Genomic DNA, 18,888 nt, shown 5'->3' with positions numbered 1-18,888 from the left:
TGAGACACATATAGTATATAACACACTTATTTTTATTATCTCCTGGTTCCACGTATAAAGAAAACTACATAGCTACAACATTTATTTAAAATTATGTGTGTCATGGTCTCTGAAGCCCTCGCACTAACAATGCCATTTTGTCAATTATGACATCAAATTTTGTCACTGTGGATATCGCCCATTTTGTACTGAAGTATGACTCTAATAGTCGGTTGTTGACCAAGAAGGCTAGCAAGTGTGGCAAAACTATGCCGGCTTGGGATTGTGTACTTAGGAATGCTGTATGATGAAGTTTTGGCTGAGAAAGATTATGCGTATCCCAACACCACTGTCTCATGTTTGTGCAGAGTCTTTATAACCTAGTAGTTGCACGTGATTCCAAAACATCTTGGTCTCCAGCTAGTCTGTCGCGGCCTCCCCTTCGTATTTGCGAAGGGGCGGCCGCGCCAGACTAGTCTCCAGCCTCCCACGCGTTAATCAATCACGCAATCTTCGCGTGATCAAGCGCGTAGGTCGTTGGGAACGAGACTACGTACGCTGTTCCGTTTTCTAACCCGAAAGAATTTGCTCTCTACCAAACCCACCTTTTAAAAACTAGCCCACTGGTAGACAAGTCAATTTTTCATTGCCAACCCTACAGTAGGCTGGGATTTTCCCATTAGATCATGCGGATAGTCATTACGTTTCCGGCCGCAGCGGCCCAGCTATAAATGACCTGGCTGGGCACGAGATGCTTTTTGCGAGAGTATAAGATCCCTGAGCCAGTGTACACCAAGATGCCGGTAACTCAAGGTGCATAATTAAAAAGTAATAACATCAGTGGCGCTGTCACACGGTTGATGTATTATTACCTACAGCTGATCTGGATGCAGTTAAGGAACAACAAAAGAAAGCAGTTACTGCGTTTAAAAATCAAGACTATGATACACTTGTCAAACTCCACACTGAGGATTCTACATTCGTCCCAGCCGGGAGTAAACCGATAAAAGGACGAGAAAGTGAGTACAACAAGGGATTAGTCGTGCGAGATCGTGTAAGGTAAATGCGGGTATTTCCGGACAGCGCACAATTCCGGACACTTCGTGTATAGCACCCAAGAATGAATCAACTAGAACACACTTTTAGATTTTTATAATCCCTATAAGAATAGCTATTCACAGCAGAAATTTCAAGGCAATCCGTTGTTTCGTTCCTGGGCTAGCTTGATAAGGCCACTCCAAGTCATACCTTAGTTTCTGGTCACTCCCTAGCCAACAAAAGGATGCGGGCGGGCGGATGATCAGGACTTCAGGACTATCATAGACTCTTACATATACACCAGTAATACTGTAATGTTATTAATTTTGCTCAATTTACCCATTTCATATTGAGTTTACAACCAACATTCTTATAGCATTAGTAGTTAATTATGCTTCTGCAAAATGCACCAGGAAAATTGTTGATGGCTAGCTACACTGCTGAGCACAACAATGTGTGGCTAACACTATAGGAAAGGTCTGCTCATGTAGCTACTTTTGCTTTACAAATGAAATGTTTCATTAGCTATGTCAGGAAATTATTATTTATTAGCACACTTGCTCCTTGGTGCTGGGGGTGGTAGGCAAGGGCAGTACATCCAGCCCGGGAGAAAAAAAAATAAAATAAAAATAAATAAATAATAAAAAAATAAAATTATTTATTAGCTAGCTAATAATAATCCAAAACTATATTAACACATCAGAAACTCTTTCAAATGTGAAGTCTCAGCCAACTATATATGCATGTGTTTCCAGCCTTCTATACAGCAAACCTTCAGTAAAGTAGCTGTCAAAGTTTTGAGTTGAGTTGTTGAGTGCTCCAGGCTAGTGTTTTTCAGTGATCATGTGGGAAAGCTAAGTTAATGTTTTAACTAAGGGATGCCATGCACTTGTTAATTTAGGACCATACTTGCAATTATTTAACCATGGAAAAGTTTAAGTTTGAGCTCACCAAATGTTACCAGATTTCTAGTCAGTATATCAGTGATAAGGAAGTCCAAGTTTAGATCCACTAGAAGAGTTACTAGACTAATCATTAGAGGACCACATCTGAATTGTTAGGAAAGTTTAAAGCTATGGTATATCTGATCATTAGGCTAGTGATCAATGCTACATACATACTGTACTGAAGTTACTTACTGGCAACAGAAGCATTACTAATAGCTATATAGCTAATCAAGGACAAGTCAGAAACGTTATAGTAGTATCTGTCTATTCTAGTATTAGAGTTAAGGGTAGTGTGACTGCTCTATTAGAATCCCTGACTGCTCTATTAGAGTATCTCGATCTTTTGCAGTGTTTAAAAATCACTGTCCCTGGTCACGTACACTTAAGCGCCTGTAATATTAATAATAGTCCTCATAAACTGGGGTTCCAGTTTTCCATGCGGGCGGGTGACCAGAAACTAAGGTTTGACTTGGTGTGGCCTAAAGGTACCAAAGTGTCCGGAATTGTACGCTGTCCGGAAATACCCGCATTTACCTTATTAATATTGTGAGCGGATATTGTGCCGGTTTCGTTTTAGGTGCTAGAATGGCTATTTTACCGTCAACCCATCCTTTTTACTCGAGTATCAAACACTCGCTGTATCTTTATAGTGAATTTGAGGCGAGCTAGGGTTGGAGCGAGCATAGATAGTATATAGTCATATACTATCTATGGAGCGAGCCAAGCCAAAATCGCCTCGAACTCACAAGTTACCAGACAGTGCATATCAAAACTTGTGTCAGATTTTCCGGATACTACTGCAATCACGGTTGCGTTATATCAATATAAACAACGGCGAGAACTCAATCAGGAATGCAGAAGGACAAAATATAGCAGTACCTTATTATAACTCTGTCTTGTACGGTTGGAATAATGTTTATAGATCTTTGTAGTGTACAAAAATTCACTCTCCTTCATCACAACAGTCCATTTAGAGGTTGTAAAATGACAAGAAATGCCGCCCGGTCGGTCCCTTCTCCATTAAAAATGTATTGCGTGACCTGGACTTGGTGACGTGCTCATTACATAATCCCCTGTACCCAAGGGTCCAATGGATAAAGTCCATTTGTACGGTCGGAACCTTATTTAGGGGTCTTTTTAGCACATAAAAATCCAACCTACTTTCCAACAAAGGTGGGTTTAAACGTTGTAAATCGACCACAAAGGACGCGCATTGAGCGACTGCATCGCGTGACGTGAAGAGCTCAATACATAATCCTTTGCAACAAAGAATCCAATCGCCTAAGTCCATTAGCACGGCGGGAAATGATTACTGTTTTTGGCGCTTCGAAATGATATCGGTTTTATGGCGGTTGTAGTCGGTTTACTGACTGTGCTAATGGCTCAAACTCTCGCTCAATCTTACAACATTAACAAGTGAGTAACCCTATAAGTGCGATAATATAGTGTTACCTAATGCGGTTTTGGCTGTGGTTGTCATTTAATTTACCCTGCCTCTGTGGTTGTGTTTAAGCTCCTAGCTGGAATGAATGAATGAATGCCTACAGTCTTCAAGATGTACTTATACATCATATACACATGTTTACTTATAGCTTCTACTTATGGAACATATTGACACCAGGGAAGAATGGCGTACCACGTATAGATTTGACTGAAGACCCTGCAGCAAAAGTCACTCCAGAAAATTTAACATCAAACCAACTTCTTTTGGAAAGAGTGATCACTAAAGCATTAACAGATAACAAAATACAACTTCAAATCACAGACACTATCAGAGCTGCATTCAGAGCAAAGCTTTGGAGAATGGGCCAGCTATACACAAGGTTAGGAACAAACAATCGAAATACACAAATACAAAAGTGGATTCAGTCAGATTGGTGTTTAACGGTAAATGAAAACGAAGTTGCTCATCAAGTTCTAAGCAGAAAACGAGAATCAGAACAATTGGAAACAGAAACACGAAAACGAAAATGCCTTGAACAAAGAGTTGCTGATCTGGAGAGCAAAGTACAGGAACAACAGAAAATAATTGGAGAACAGAGATCTTATTTGAAAAAGCCAATTGAGGACTGCACAAGGCAACATCAGCTCACGAGAAGAAAGAAGATGGTTGGACAAGTTACAGACTACTTACGTGCTGAGGGATATGATCCCTGTTCCTTAGAAGTAAGAAACCAAGCTGGACATTCTGAAACATATGACCTCAGTAGTGAAAAGCTATCAAGAACAAAAACCGTGTTCACATCAGATTACAACAAAGTGCGATCTTCTTTATACATTAAAGACAAGTTCACAGTACCATTTGAAGCATACCATGAGCTGAGTATGCTATCCGATTTGCCTAGTTCTAGCCAGGTAAGAACATTAACAGCATCTCTAAATTCTCAGTTTACGATAAAAAACTGCCCAAACAACATTACTGGGGTCCAGCAAAGTATAAAAGAAAGAATAAAACACCGCATAAAATACCTAGTGCAACAGAACACCAAAGCAGGAAAGTTAACTCCATCAACTATTAGGATAAAATTAACCGGAGATGGGACACAAATTGGAAGAGGGATAAAAGTGGTCAATATTACTTTTACAGTGATTGATGAAGGGGAAAAGGCTAACTCTGTACTGGGGAATTACAGTGTTGCAATTCTAAAGGTCATGGAGAAATATGAAGAGTTGGCTGCAGGGTTACAAGACATCATCAATGACGCAAAAAACTGTGATGTAATACAAGTAGATGGCAAGCAGTACAACATAGAGTTTTACCTTGGAGGAGATTTGAAGTTCTTGGCAATTGTCTGTGGAATTGAGGCTGCAAATGCAGAATATGCTTGTGTGTGGTGCAAATGTCCTAAAGATAAGCGAGATGACATGACCATGGAGTGGTCACTTACAGATGTCAGCAAAGGAGCCCGCACAATTGAGAAAATTTCAGAAAAGTCCGCCTTGGGGAAACACAGCAAAGAAAGGTACAACTGTTGTCACACACCAATGTTTCCATTTATTCCCATTCAAAGGGTAATAATAGATACGTTGCATCTGTTTCTCCGCATATCCGACAATCTGACTGACTTGCTAATACGAGACCTTAGGATTCAAGATGACCTAAACAAGAAAAGGAAAAACAAAAGTAAGACAAATTTAGAAATCTACGAACAACATCTGAATGAGACATGTAAGATACACTTCAAATGGAATGGTGACACTAAGGAACTAAAATATCGTGACTTGACTGGTCCAGAGAAAATCCGACTTTTCAAAAATACAGATCTGAGCGAACTATTTCCACTTCTTCCCAACATCAAAGAAATTCAAAAATTATGGAGCAATTTTTTTACCATCATCAATGATATAAATAAAGAAGATAGTGAATCTGATGAAATAAGTACTAAGACAAAAGCCTGGGTAAATGATTTCACATCAGTCTATCAAGCAAAAGATGCAACTCCATACATACATTCATTTTCCATGCATGTTGCAGAGTTTATGAAGTTGTATGGCAGCATTACCACTTTCAACCAGCAAGGTGTGGAGAAATTAAATGACATCACCACCAAACAATTCCAGAGATCAACAAACCACCATGACATTCAGGCTTTACAACAGATTCTACAAAAAAGAAATAGAATTGAACTATTGGAAGATCAGGGATTTCAAAGAATTAAAAATGAAAAAAAGTGTAGCATATGTAAACAGCGTGGACATAACAAAAGGACATGTATACAAGTATAATTATATATTTTCAACTTATATTTACTTAAACAGGTACAAACCTTCATCCTATATGCATGTCACAATGGAAAACTATGTGTACACGTGACAGACGCAAGATACACAACAGTAACAATACAATACATGTAATGAGCAACCACATATTCGTTCAGCATGTACTCTTTAATCTATGGTGATATTAGTTTAATACCAGTTAGCTTCTTGCCAGTTTCAGTACGCTTTGGTTTATCTCTAGATTCCATTTTGATCCCAGTCCCAAATGGTTATACAGGAGTAACTACTTCCTTGTAATTCGAACACTCCACGTGAAACTAGGCGGGAAGGATCAACTTGGCTACTGATAAATCATCGTTTGACGATCACGCACAGCTGCATACCATATGTCACAATCCAGCGATAAACTACGTTCACTTCATTCTGTAAGTACCCATGAAGCTATTGAAAACCTCGGTTGAACTTCAATCCATTTAATGCACCCATTCGTTCTAAATAAAGCATAGCATCTTCGTGTTTCACGTGTGAGTTTCGAGACCATGCTATGGAGATGCACTTCGCTATCGTATGAAGGACGATCACTGTAATAAAGGAGGACGATGATTCAGCAGGATCAGATGCACTGCCCTCTTCTTTCCCCCTGGCTTGTGATGGTGAACCTTAGGCTTGACAGGTATGGCCACTCGAAACTGCATGCGTAACAGTTAAGATTTCTGACCATTGGGTCGATTCAGTGAGTCAAAAAACTCCGTCTTTATTTAGAAGTAACTTAGTGAACTCAACTTTGATAGGCTGTAACTCAGATGTATCTCTTAAACCACTGCAAATAGTTTTGTTGATGGTACACCAGAGTAGCTATGTGTACCAAAGTAGTAGTTATAGTCCTGATCAGGTTTTTATGAGAGCTCAGCTGACTGTGAAGCAGTGTAGTGTGATTTTTTCTGTGCTGATTTAAGTCTTATTTGCTTTTCTAGCATGTTTTCTGACAAAGGAAGACTTTATTGGTGTTTGGTTTACTATCATGGCACAGAAATTCACGGAAGTTACCCTATAGGCATTTTTCACTGCCAGATGTGTTGTGCCATATATCTGTAATAGGCCATATGTTTTGTGTGATATCTCTCTAATATATAGGGACATCAAATCACTGCCCAGGCTACCATAAAACTAATGTATATTGCTTGTACCCAAATTCAATTTTGTAGATAAGTTGAATGTGACTGACCAGGTTACCTTCATTTACTTTATGAACTTTAGAGAATCTGTGCTAACATGCAGTCATGTCTTTTTCCTTGATTTGCTGCCTTCATTACTGCAGCAAAACTGATTTACTCTGGTCGCTCATCATATGCCTAAACTGGCCAGTAAAATTATCACCAAACATGTCGTTTGTAAGCAAACCAATAGCCTAGGTACCTGTTTAATACAGCCACCTGCCTATTAAGGCCAAGAAATCTTGGCCAGTGTAGACTGGTTCCACTGTATAAGGATAACAAAGAAAGGGGAGTCCAGAAAACACGGAATAATGGAACAGCGGAATAACGGAATTATATTCTTAACATTTTACTACTATATACAGTCTATAGCACAGAGAATCACTAAGGCGATCCTCAGGGCAATCTCTAGTACAAACTAACCACTCTAGAATAATCTAACTGAGCTAAAATACTTTCTAATACACTTTACTACAAAATCGCTACAACACTATAAGTTCTTTCTGCTACAGCTACTTATAACACCCATCACATGCAAGTAACTGCCCGAATTTATTAGTGACAACACTCCATCCTAAGAAATCTCCATCCTAAGTATTAAAACTGATAGGGGCAGGGGCAGCACTAGAGATTCTACTCTCATTATTCCTTATTCTGTGTTTTCTGGAGTCCCCAAAGAAAGGCATATGCGTAAGCTGGTTGTTGCATATTAAATATTACAAACATGTACACTATAGTGTACACCCCTCACCTGTTGTCACTCTGCCAAGAATATAATTACGATGACTCAGACAATAACGGTGAGCATTCAGGCCACTCTAAAACAACTTGACTACTTTCTTAACCTTCAAACTTGCTTCAGTGTTGTTGCATTTATTAAGAGAGCATTTGTACATAGCGAGGTAGAACAAAAACTTTACTCTAGAAATCTAGCTACCCTGGAGTAACTGAAGTGTCTAGCTTTTAGATCTACTACATAGTGAAGTGGTCTTATTAGTAAGGTCATGAAGTACTGTAAGTTTGGTACTTGCAGGGGCGGATCCAGACTTTGGCTCTACTCTAGATCAAAACTGTAAGGGCCTAAGTTGAAAGGGTCACTATTGCAATGTGATCTTTGCAAAGAGGTGTTCTTTGTAACAAGCCCGTCTGCTAAACAAAGTTTTTCTCTAGCCTGCAAGATTGGCCACTTTCATTCATTTCAATGTTTCATTTTCCATTTGCTCAAGTTTTAGTTATATATTGTGGATTGTTGCAATGGTATCTGTATTATATATATTTTTATTCTGTTTTCATATGCAAAGTGTATTAATTGGTATGAATAATTATGACAACATGTACCTGTAGCTAATAGTATGACTTACACAATGTTAGTACATATTAACTAAAAATGCTTGCATTTTTACCAAATGTAGACCTGTTTCCATATCCACGGACAAATGAGAATTTCAAACTATATCCTGGGTATATTTTATGTGGTGTGATCTCATTGGATGATTGTGCCGGTGGAGAATACTCTGTGATGGCTCTTCGTTTTGATAAATAGTACTCAATTGTATCAAGTATGATGAAAGCATAGTCACCCCTACTGTTAATGCCCCGGTAGTGCCAATTCTCTCCTAAGAGATGATCCAGATCATGGTACCTTTTCAGTGTGTATCGTTGTATACCACGAACCATTTCTGTAGTAACACCGGCTACTTGGAGGCCACCCTGAAACAGAAGATAGTCAAATCCAATGTCAATGATGACTCTTGGGGACTGCTTTTTGCCACACACTAAAGCCTGTTTAATTTTTACCCCCAGCTCAAAGTGTAAATTGAATGGTTGTATGATTGTTGTATGGTTTGTATTGGTTCTGTTGTCATCTTGATTTAAAGGTACCAAGTCGTCAGCTTCACGCCATTCATCATAGTCATCATCATAACCAATGTAGTGTATTCTTACTTGAGATTCACGCCTTGCAACAACCTCAATTGGGTACAGTTTCTGAGCAACTTGCTTCCTACTATTTCTTGGTAGCTTTAAGCTTGTTAGCTGGCGGTAATCACTAACAACACGCTTTCTAAGGTTGTAGTCACGGTCCGCCATATTGTTAGTAAACGTTGCGCTGGTAACATGTGAAACGATCAAGAGAACAAAGTGTGCATAGAAACAAGAGTATTGCGTACAGCAGTTTATACAAAATAATATAACTACAGTATAGCTAGCAGCTTGGAAAAGTGTATGAATTCAGCGTTTCGCCAGACTCTTGTTTGTCCCGTCCCAAAAGTCGTACGACAGTAGTATAGCTATGTTTTTGCCTTTTCTTCTCAACTGTTGCACTCGGCACACGCCATAATACTTCACACAAGTTCAGCAGTTTTAATGCTTCATTTAAACGCAGAAATGCATCTTGCTTAGTCAGTTGTTCCCTTTGTTTTATCGTTGTATATCCTTCGCAGCTGTGTCACAGTTGGTTTACTAATTCTAGGTAGTTTCGCTATGATTCTAATGTACCCAAGAGCGTACCAAGGTAAGTCAAACACTACTTCAGACCGAGCTTCAGACAGTCAGGTGAGCAAATACCTGGGTAAAAAAATTACGTAATGTAAATATACGGGGTAAGTATGCGTAAACACTTGAAAGGCTTCATTTTACAAATTATGTACATTAGTTTTGATATGGAAAGATACCATAATTATGCCGGCACAGATAGGGTTGGGGTCTACGTTGGGTGCTGATCGGTGAAGCCTATAAAACATGTTGCTCAGGGCTTTACCAACCAGAAATTCTATCTCAAGTGTACCAGACCAGTTTTCCCCATCTACACCAAAAAAGACTGAAAAGTTGTGTCTACTCGAGACAATGTAAGGGGTATACCACATGACATGGCAGGATGTCATACAAGTTATATAGTTGTTACACACCCATGAGGTTTAGCTATCAGATTTGTAAACACAACACTGAAGAGGATGGAGTGGTTTACAAACCAAATGGGTTTGTTATAACTGATTTGTGGTATGGGGCGTGGCACAGATCAAAGGTGCCCATTTGTAACAAGGAAGGAACTAGAAGGACAGGAAATTATTGGCTACTGCTGAGCACTGTGGACAAGGAACATGCAATTTTACTGTCCTGATTAGTTTATTCATTGGTAGTGTTTCCCATGTAGCATCTTTGAACTAATTAGTGGCCAGACTGGCTGAAAGGAGGCACAGGTGCAAGATACAGAAGCACTTATAATATAATATGTGGGCTGTCTCTGGTGATGAGATTCCAGACACTGTGCAGCTATTGTGTCTCCTATGACTCACATGCTTAGACTGCATATTTGTGGAGGGTCAAATCACCACTCTGGCTGGATTTTGCTAGTCGTTAATCAGGCCCTACTGAAAGTTTGTGCGTATGTGTGTTGCCATGTTCTTTGGTTGGTTGAACTCATCAGTATAATATGCAGACAAAAGAAGCATAGCCCACCTTTGGGGGTCTGCTTGCTTCCATTGCTGGGATGTTATCGAATATGGTTATATAACAGTGGTTTGTGGTCTGTAAGGAGAGAAAATACAAGTACTGGTAAAACAATACTTGAGGCCTCACACTCTGTGAATAGTTCCTTTCACTGGCAGAGTGTCTTGGAAGCATAAGCAATCGTTCTCTCACTACCATTGTGGTAGATAACTGTTCTGCATTCACATGCTAGACCAAAACACAGAGGAGGGTGGAAGCGTTGCTCGAAAATATTACGTTAATTGCATACCTCTGTTTAGAATTTCATGTGAATCTCAATAGTCGCAATGCAAAATTAGTGAACAGTGGGATCACTGGGGATCATTAGATATTTAGATTGTACTTTGTGTAAGCATTACGATGGTATACTTTGTTTTGTAAATCACTTAGTTTTCTGATCAAACACTTTCGCACGTAGTAGTAGTATGCTTGTACTAACCAGGTATATATATTCTTCAACAAGACAATGATGCCATACTTCGTTACACCATTTACACGATGTAGTTAATCGAAGAAAATGAGCATTTTGCATAATTTATTTTAACGGCGCTTAAACAGCTTCCACCCTCCTCTGACCAAAACAGGTGTAGTTGTACCTGGCTTCTTTCAGTTTATCAAAACAGGTTTCACTCCATTCTCAAGCCACACCTTTTTTCTTAAGCAGATTGTCTGTTTAATGGGCCATGAAAAGAAGCCATAATGTCACCACAAGAATTTGTTTTGTAATATGTGTAATAATGTGGCCACTTGGCTTTGTTTGTTTAGTGAACAGAAGACAATCAGAAATGAGTATATGGTGTAGGGACTTTGGATTTGAATCCTTTGTGTGAAATTTTGGTGGCAAGGGTGATTTGTGGTTTTGGTATGGTAACCTATACTGTGAAGACAGCTTTTCTGCAGTGAGTAAGACCTCTGTATTTGTGCTGGTTTGTATAATATTATATACATAGGTGTAGTGACCAGTGGTGTAAAGAAACAGCTTCTATTGTTGTAGTGAATAGTACTCACAATGCTTTTGCAACTGCTTGATGCCACAAAAATTATAATGGTTAATAACTCTAGTGTGTTAAAAGCTACCTAAACTCTCCTACACTAGCTAGCAGCTTATACTATTGTACAGTATTGTCACTGTTGTGATGATTGATCTATATGCTTTCTGTGCCACATTTTGATAGCAAGTTGTTATTTCGAAGGTGTGTGGTGTAACATGGCAAGTAAAGATTCCATTTCTCTTAACTTGTAGCCATGAGTAGAGGATACTTACTCCTTCAATAGTAATCTGACTTAATATGTAACCTTTTTTTTAGGGTCTGTGCTTTAAAAGGTATGCATTTTTATGTATTTCAATGGCTTCCAGTAAGGGGAACACTAAGGTCTGCCAGACACCTTATGAATTTACCATAGTGGTTCAGAAGGTACGTGGCTTGACGGCTTCTGTTTTAGACATGAAAGGTTGAATGTTGTTTTGGGAAATGACCTTATCCAGGTATTGCACTGAAGGGTGGATGGAGGTAGAGGCTTTTGCTCATCTTGATGGTGAGTCCACTTTCCTTGAAGCTCAATGCATACTTTAGTCTGTGATTATCCTTCCCTGTAATGAGAATATCACAGATTATACTTGGCATGTTAGGAAGGATCTGTTCCATCACATTCTGAAATATAGATGAGGAAATGCCTTATGGCAACCTGTTAACCCTTAATCCTGGATTTGACAAAAAAAAAAAAAAAATTAAAACACGCAACACTTTATGGCTATTTACATGCATGACTTCAAAACAGCCTTATCTCGTGAGTCTCTTAGAAATACAGATTTATTAATTGGCTAGGAGCAAGCTATCTAACTGTATATTTATATGTGACTGGATCTGCGAAAACCTGACACAATAGTGCATTTTTCTAATTCCTGTTTATTAAATATTTGTAATCTACTTAGCCAAGTGTATTCTCTAGCAAAGTTTTAGCCTCATATGCCAATAACTTTATGAGCTATATATAGCCCTACAAAGTAGCAACAACAGAAAAATTGATTTGTACAGCAAGTATTGGGAAAACAAATTACAGGCGCTTACTAAAACGGTTGTAACTTACGAATGGATGGACGTACGGGCTGAAATTTTCACCATCGTGTTCGCCATGGATAGGGGAATCATTTACTGGGTAAGTTGGTTTTATCGCCTTTCTTCAGTGGATACAAAGGCGAAATTAGTGAAGAAAAATCGATCGCATAAGATTGCTTTTATGTGACGTAAACAAATGCTCATAACTTGCATATCCTTGGGTCTACTGCAACGAAACAAAGATTTGCTAACTCCTCTTGAGTAGGCGAATAAGATGATATCCAGGTATTTATTGTTAGTCGCTTCCTTCACTAAGAAAGAGGCGTTCAAAAAATTTATAGAATTTTTTCATTAATACGTAAATATTTCACCAATTGCTTTCAATGCTTTATACTGGAAATTTAGGCTTGTGCTATTGTGTTGAGTTTTTGTAGATCCAGTCACATACAGTTTTAACAAGAGACTCACCTGCTACGAAGATTTGAAATAACTTTGCATCATCACTGGCCATTTAATAAATCACGTGATATCTGTTGAATCACTGTCACATGATGAACAACATGACATCAAGAAAAAGTTGATAAGGTGAAGTACGGCTAATTGTGCCATTGTTATGTGAAGAGAGAAGACGGAGAGATACTTTTTGTAATTTTAAGGCACAGCATGACATTCTGGGTTGGATGGGAGTTTGTTTTAAAAGGCGTGCATAAAATCCAATTTACTGGACAGTGGGTTTTCAGTGCTTGCATTTTTAAAATGGCTGTGGGTTTAAGGATTAAAAGCACACAATCCTTTCTGGGTGTTTATGCTAGAGCAGCTTTTGGCTTACTCCTCTATTTGGCTTCTGATAAATCTAAAGTTGTGTACTTTTACCTACAGAAAACAACTCATCAGGGTGAGGTAATGGGCATCAGTTGACTTGTAGCTGTGGGTTAATTAACCCTCTCACTGCCACAACCGCCATATGGTGGTTTCAATTATAAACGCCCATAGCATCACATTCTAAACACTCTGTAACTTCAGTCAAACGCTTTAGTAGCCCCTGTGCTTATCCTGTAGTGGGCATGCCCTTAAATGAACAGGAACAAGGATAACCGGTCTCTCACGCACTATTGCACGGTTAGATGATGCAATCGTGTACTTTCAGAATGTCGATAACAAGCATTGTAGATGATTCTTCGATGTGATAATGGCACTACTAATAAGGAGAAACAGTAAGGAGAGGATTATATAGGTTGGAGTGGCGTGTTGCTACTTTTGTACGCCTCGAAACAGTGACCTCGTGCTTGTATGCGCATGTGCACTTGCTCAAATGCTGGAAAACCAGACTTAGAGATAATCGCTTCAACTGTAAACTGGTTAGTGATGTTTATTGTGTTATTATAAACAGTGCTAGCCTGTAAAGTAGTGAAATTTCACGTTTGGTTTCACTTAGATCGATTTTCATAGTTTAAAGTTATATAATGGATTTGTGGTTGCTCTTGTGTAAACAACAACTTCATAATCGAATTCCTTGTTCTACAGCGAGTAAATTGATATATAGTTATATGGTATGGTGTGTAAGTTATAGCAGTTTAGAAACAGTAGATTGGAGCCTCTGCAAATTTGGCGGTGAGGGGGTTAAGGCTGACTGTAGTCACCACAGCTTCTACCTTAGGTTTAAATGCCAAAGGAAGAAGACAAGCACTACAAATCCTTGGAGTAGCATATGGTTTAATAGCCCTTCACCGCTGCATTCCTGGTAGTTTCCAATCTGCATGCTTTAAGGCACTACATCTCACAAATCTTGCAACATAATCCCATAAAACTATGGAGAGTGAAGGTGTGGGTGTAGCCTGTAATATAATATAACCCAAAACCTGCCTCGATTTTTCCTCACAACAACATGACAGTAATGGTTGCATAAACTTAAGCCCAAAAGTGCCTTCAGATTGACCTGAAATGTTTCTGTCAAGTTGCTACATAATTAAAAATAAAATTTTATTCAATGGAATTATCTAATGCCTGCCTGCCTGCCTGCCTGCCTGCCTGCCTGCCTGCCTGCCTGACTGCCTGCCTGCCTGCCTGCCTGCCTGCCTGCCTGCCTGCCTGCCTGCCTGCCTGCCTGCCTGCCTGCCTGCCTGCCTGCCTGCCTGCCTGCCTGCCTGCCTGCCTGCCTGCCTGCCTGCCTGCCTGCCTGCCTGCCTGCCTGCCTGCCTGCCTGCCTGCCTGCCTGCCTGCCTGCCTGCCTGCCTGCCTGCCTGCCTGCCTGCCTGCCTGCCTGCCTGCCTGCCTGCCTGCCTGCCTGCCTGCCTGCCTGCCTGCCTGCCTGCCTGCCTGCCTGCCTGCCTGCCTGCCTGCCTGCCTGCCTGCCTGCCTGCCTGCCTGCCTGCCTGCCTGCCTGCCTGCCTGATGCCTTCAGTCAAGCGTAGCAGAAAACTGGCTACAGCTACAACCCTAATTCTTTCACAGAAACATTTCTAATTCAATGAAGAAAAAACCTTTGGTATATTGATAAACATATAATGCTTGTGCTGTTGTCTTGCCTTTTATCCTTCTTTACCATGGCCATCAGTCAAGGTTCTCTGCTGATAGTATTAATAGGCTACAGTAGGGCTTCCATCTACGGGTGTATATTGCATCAAACTATTCGAATACACATAGTTAGTTTAGCGTTGCACCAAACTATTTAAACACATGTGGATTGGTGGTTTTTGAAGTTGGTAGTTGATATCGATCAGTGAGAGCAACTCGCGGTGAACTAGCCACGTGTAAATCAAAAAATATAGTTTAGCAACAGCGTTAAAACTGAGTCGGATCATCCAGGTCCTGCTTTACAGATTATCTGGGTCTGACCCAGATTGGATCACGTGCTAAATTAATTAGTATGATAATGTGTAGTAACATGTCATAAGATAGCCCTGCTTTTTTTTTTGTTAGCCATGCCCACTTATGTAAATTACTGTCTGTAGGCATATGGTAGTCACGCCCATTTATCAGTCTGTAGGTATGCACGAATCCATGTCCGTTTTTGCCTGCAGGCTTATTTAGAGCCACACCCACTAATCAGTTGGTATTGTATGCATCATAATCTAGTATATAGTGCTGTGATTAACTCTATTGTGAAAAGCAGGCTATTTAGTGGTCATGAACTTGCAAAAAGTTTACAAACAAGTATAAGAAAAAATTAGGAATTATAAATTAGAGTAAGGACAGTGTATAGTGCTGCAATAAAAAGTACTGGATCGGAGTAGTACGTAATGTCTAAATGCTGTAAAACAATATCTTTACTGTGCATTTTGAGTATAGCACAGTAGGGATATTCACTTCTTATTGTTTTACAGCATTTGGACATTACGTACTACTCTGATCCAGTATTTTTTATTGCAGCACTAACACTGTCCCTACTCTAATTTAAAATTCCTAATATTTTCTTATACTTGTAATATTGGTCACCATTAAACAGGGAATCCCACTGTGGTATTATGGTTTGCTAACCTTAATGGTAACCTCTATGCAGTTATATAACCACAAAGTTAAAAAAAAAATCTGCTGACAATCCTTAGCCAGCAAATTAACGCACATAAACAGCCTTACAGTGTTTATAACAGTACAATGAAGATTGCCAGTCCATATATATCTGAAGTGATTCACCTTTATTACTTAACAAATTAATGGCATCCACACACACAAAATATAATGTTGTTAATTCCACTACATTCAGTCTTAAATTATTCACTAAACTATAAGTCCAGCAACTTCTTGAGTGGCCACTTGATATTGACACCTTCCACTTTGTCACATTGATGTCCACACTTGTAAATAACGATTAAATGACTGTACAAACTGTCCATTACTCACGTACACCATCCTTGTCGTTCTCCTTGTCTTCCTGTCCCACTACTAAGTGAATTCTCGATCTGACAGATCACAAATTGTGTGATAATTTGGCGTGAATGACTACAAATTAACTTTCTGCGACTAATCATGAATATACACTAGTTTCTCACTGCCATTGGGCATTCCAGGTTGTGATAAACTGTAAAAACAGTTAACATTTTCTTGTTAGCAACTCCAGATTCATACTCTGCGTACGCTTGTGCACTGCGGAAAATATAGCACTCAGGTGTATGTAGTCTCGAGCCAAATATAGCACTTGGCTTTGCCTTGTGCTATATTTGTCTCTCGACCACAACCTCGTGCTATACTTTCCGTATTGCACTTGCTGCAGTGTTTTAACTAGAATGTATTGTTAGGGTACGTGACTGCTCTATTAGAGTATCTTGATATTTCTCCCGATTTTATTCCAGCATTGTGTCTTCATGAAATTTTCCCATGAATTATTCCTGAGAATCGTACTATTATTCTGATTCTTTTTATTACCAATTACTCCCCCGAAATTATTTAGACATAATGTATGCATACCTAAAATATGTGCAATGAATGGCTATGTAGATCATAACCATTAATATCATATAAACTTAAATTTTACAGCTCTTGGGAAAGTAGTAGAACAGGGATCAAAGACTGGAATTGCAGAGCTTAAAATGTCTTCAGGAGAACTGCAAATAATGGGTGAATATATCTTTGACACACATGAAACTCAACTGTTTGACAAAGATGGCAAAGTAATGGATACGATGAAGTAAGCAATTACATGCAATGTTAAGTTGTTTATGATCAGTTATGAAAAATTATGTCTCATGTATGCATCTGTTTGTAATCTATAATACGTATTTTCCTGAATGTTTAAGTGTTTAGTCTCCCGCTACTATTCTTTCATCATGCCATTCAACTTTGTTTCTGTAGTTTCACTTTGTGGTGCTGGTAGTCTGTTGTACTCCAGTATTCACCTCTGTACAATGTCCTTAAAAAAACATTTTGAATTGTACACAATAGCTTGCATTAATAGCTTGCATTATGGCAACTCAAAACATCATAATGCTTCTTAATAATGCACAGCAATCATTAAAAATTGATTGGCATTAACATCATAGCAACAATTGCTTGTCTGCCACCTTTAATTGCACACTGTTTCTTATAGTGCTATGATGATATTATATGAAATATGTTTGTAGTACTGCCATTATTTGGCGCAAGGAACCTGATGGACAGTGGCTTATCTACTTTGAGATGGCCAACAGTCAGACTCCTCCCAAACGCTAGAAGGAATCTGGAGAGTGGCAAAGAACTATTGTGTGATGCATGAGTAATAACTTTTGTTGGATAAAACATTGCAATTAGTTGTTAGTAGTACTTAATTGTTCTCATTAACTACCATTATAGTCTAAAGCTATCAGGGTTGGCATTGTCGTAATGATTGACTGTAGGGTACAACATATCATGATTATGATAACTATCATGACGGTATAACTTCACCGTCAATAGCATGATATATGCAAAATATGTGCCACCATTTTGAATTTACTAATACATATTTGCATGTGATGTCACAAGATCATAATTATTTATAATATGTCAAAAATTATATATAATACACACCAGCATTGCTATGTTCGGAAACAATCACATAATTTCAGAATCTCCCCCTAAAAATGATATGCGACTGGATCTGCCTAAATTTACAATATAAAGCATTAAATACATTGGGTGAAAATACTTGTGTTTTATTAAAAAATATCCATCAATTTTTTGAACACCTCTTAGTGAAGGAAGGGACTAACAATAAAACCTTGGATATCATCTTATTTGCCTGCTCAAGAGGAGTTGGAAAATCTTTGTTCATTGCAGTAGACACAAGGATACGGAAGTTATGAGTGTTTGTTTATGTCACGTTGAAGTGATCATACGTGATAGATTTTTCTTCACGAATTTTGCCTTTGTATGCAGTGAAGAAGGATGAGTAAAGGAAAAATGTACCCAGTAATTGATCCCCCTGTTCATGGCAAACACGATGGTGAAAATTGTAGCTCCGTACCTCAATTTGTTGGTATGTTACAACCGTTTTTGTAGGCGCCTGTAATTTATTTTCCCTATACTTGCTGTACACTTCAATTTTTTTATTGTTGCTACTTTGTAGGGCTGTAACTCCTAAAGCTATTGGTATATGAGGCTGAAACTTTGTCAGAGGGTACACTTAGCTAAGTAGATTATAAATATTTAATAAACAGGAATTTTAAAAATGCACGATTGTGTTGGGTTTTTGCAGATCCAGTCACATATAAGACACACAATGTTTCAAGCACAGTAGCCATACTGTATTGTGGTAATCATTCTGGAAAACAATTATAGTGGTTGAGTGTGTAATACGTGATACGGTGGATTTCATGTGCATTGGAAAATTGTGTAGTGCAAAACGTTTCAATAGTATTACAATTCAATTTATGTACATGCAAACCACCATACGCTACAAACATTTTTCAAAAGTACATGAAACCCACTGTATAGGCCCAGGGTATGTACAACCAAGCACACTCACCAACGGAACAACCTAACAATAGGAAAGAT

The 18,888-nt window shown here is 38.8% G+C and overlaps 1 protein-coding gene across 1 annotated transcript; it reads left to right on the top strand.

Annotated features, from left to right (window-relative positions):
• The first annotated feature begins 674 nt into the window (after positions 1 to 674).
• LOC136240906 (uncharacterized) lies at positions 675 to 17,712 on the top strand. The gene is made up of 4 exons (XM_066031972.1): positions 675 to 792; positions 858 to 998; positions 16,915 to 17,065; positions 17,499 to 17,712. The coding sequence occupies exons 1-4, from the start codon at positions 711 to 713 to the stop codon at positions 17,584 to 17,586; spliced, it is 462 nt and encodes a 153-aa protein (XP_065888044.1). The 5' UTR covers positions 675 to 710; the 3' UTR covers positions 17,587 to 17,712.
• Positions 17,713 to 18,888: the final 1,176 nt, after the last annotated feature.

Source organism: Dysidea avara, chromosome 12 (assembly GCF_963678975.1).
Source record: "Dysidea avara chromosome 12, odDysAvar1.4, whole genome shotgun sequence".
Lineage (NCBI taxonomy): Eukaryota > Metazoa > Porifera > Demospongiae > Dictyoceratida > Dysideidae > Dysidea > Dysidea avara.
The sequence above is the reverse complement of the archived record's forward strand: the minus strand, read 5'-3'. Positions and strand labels throughout refer to the sequence as shown.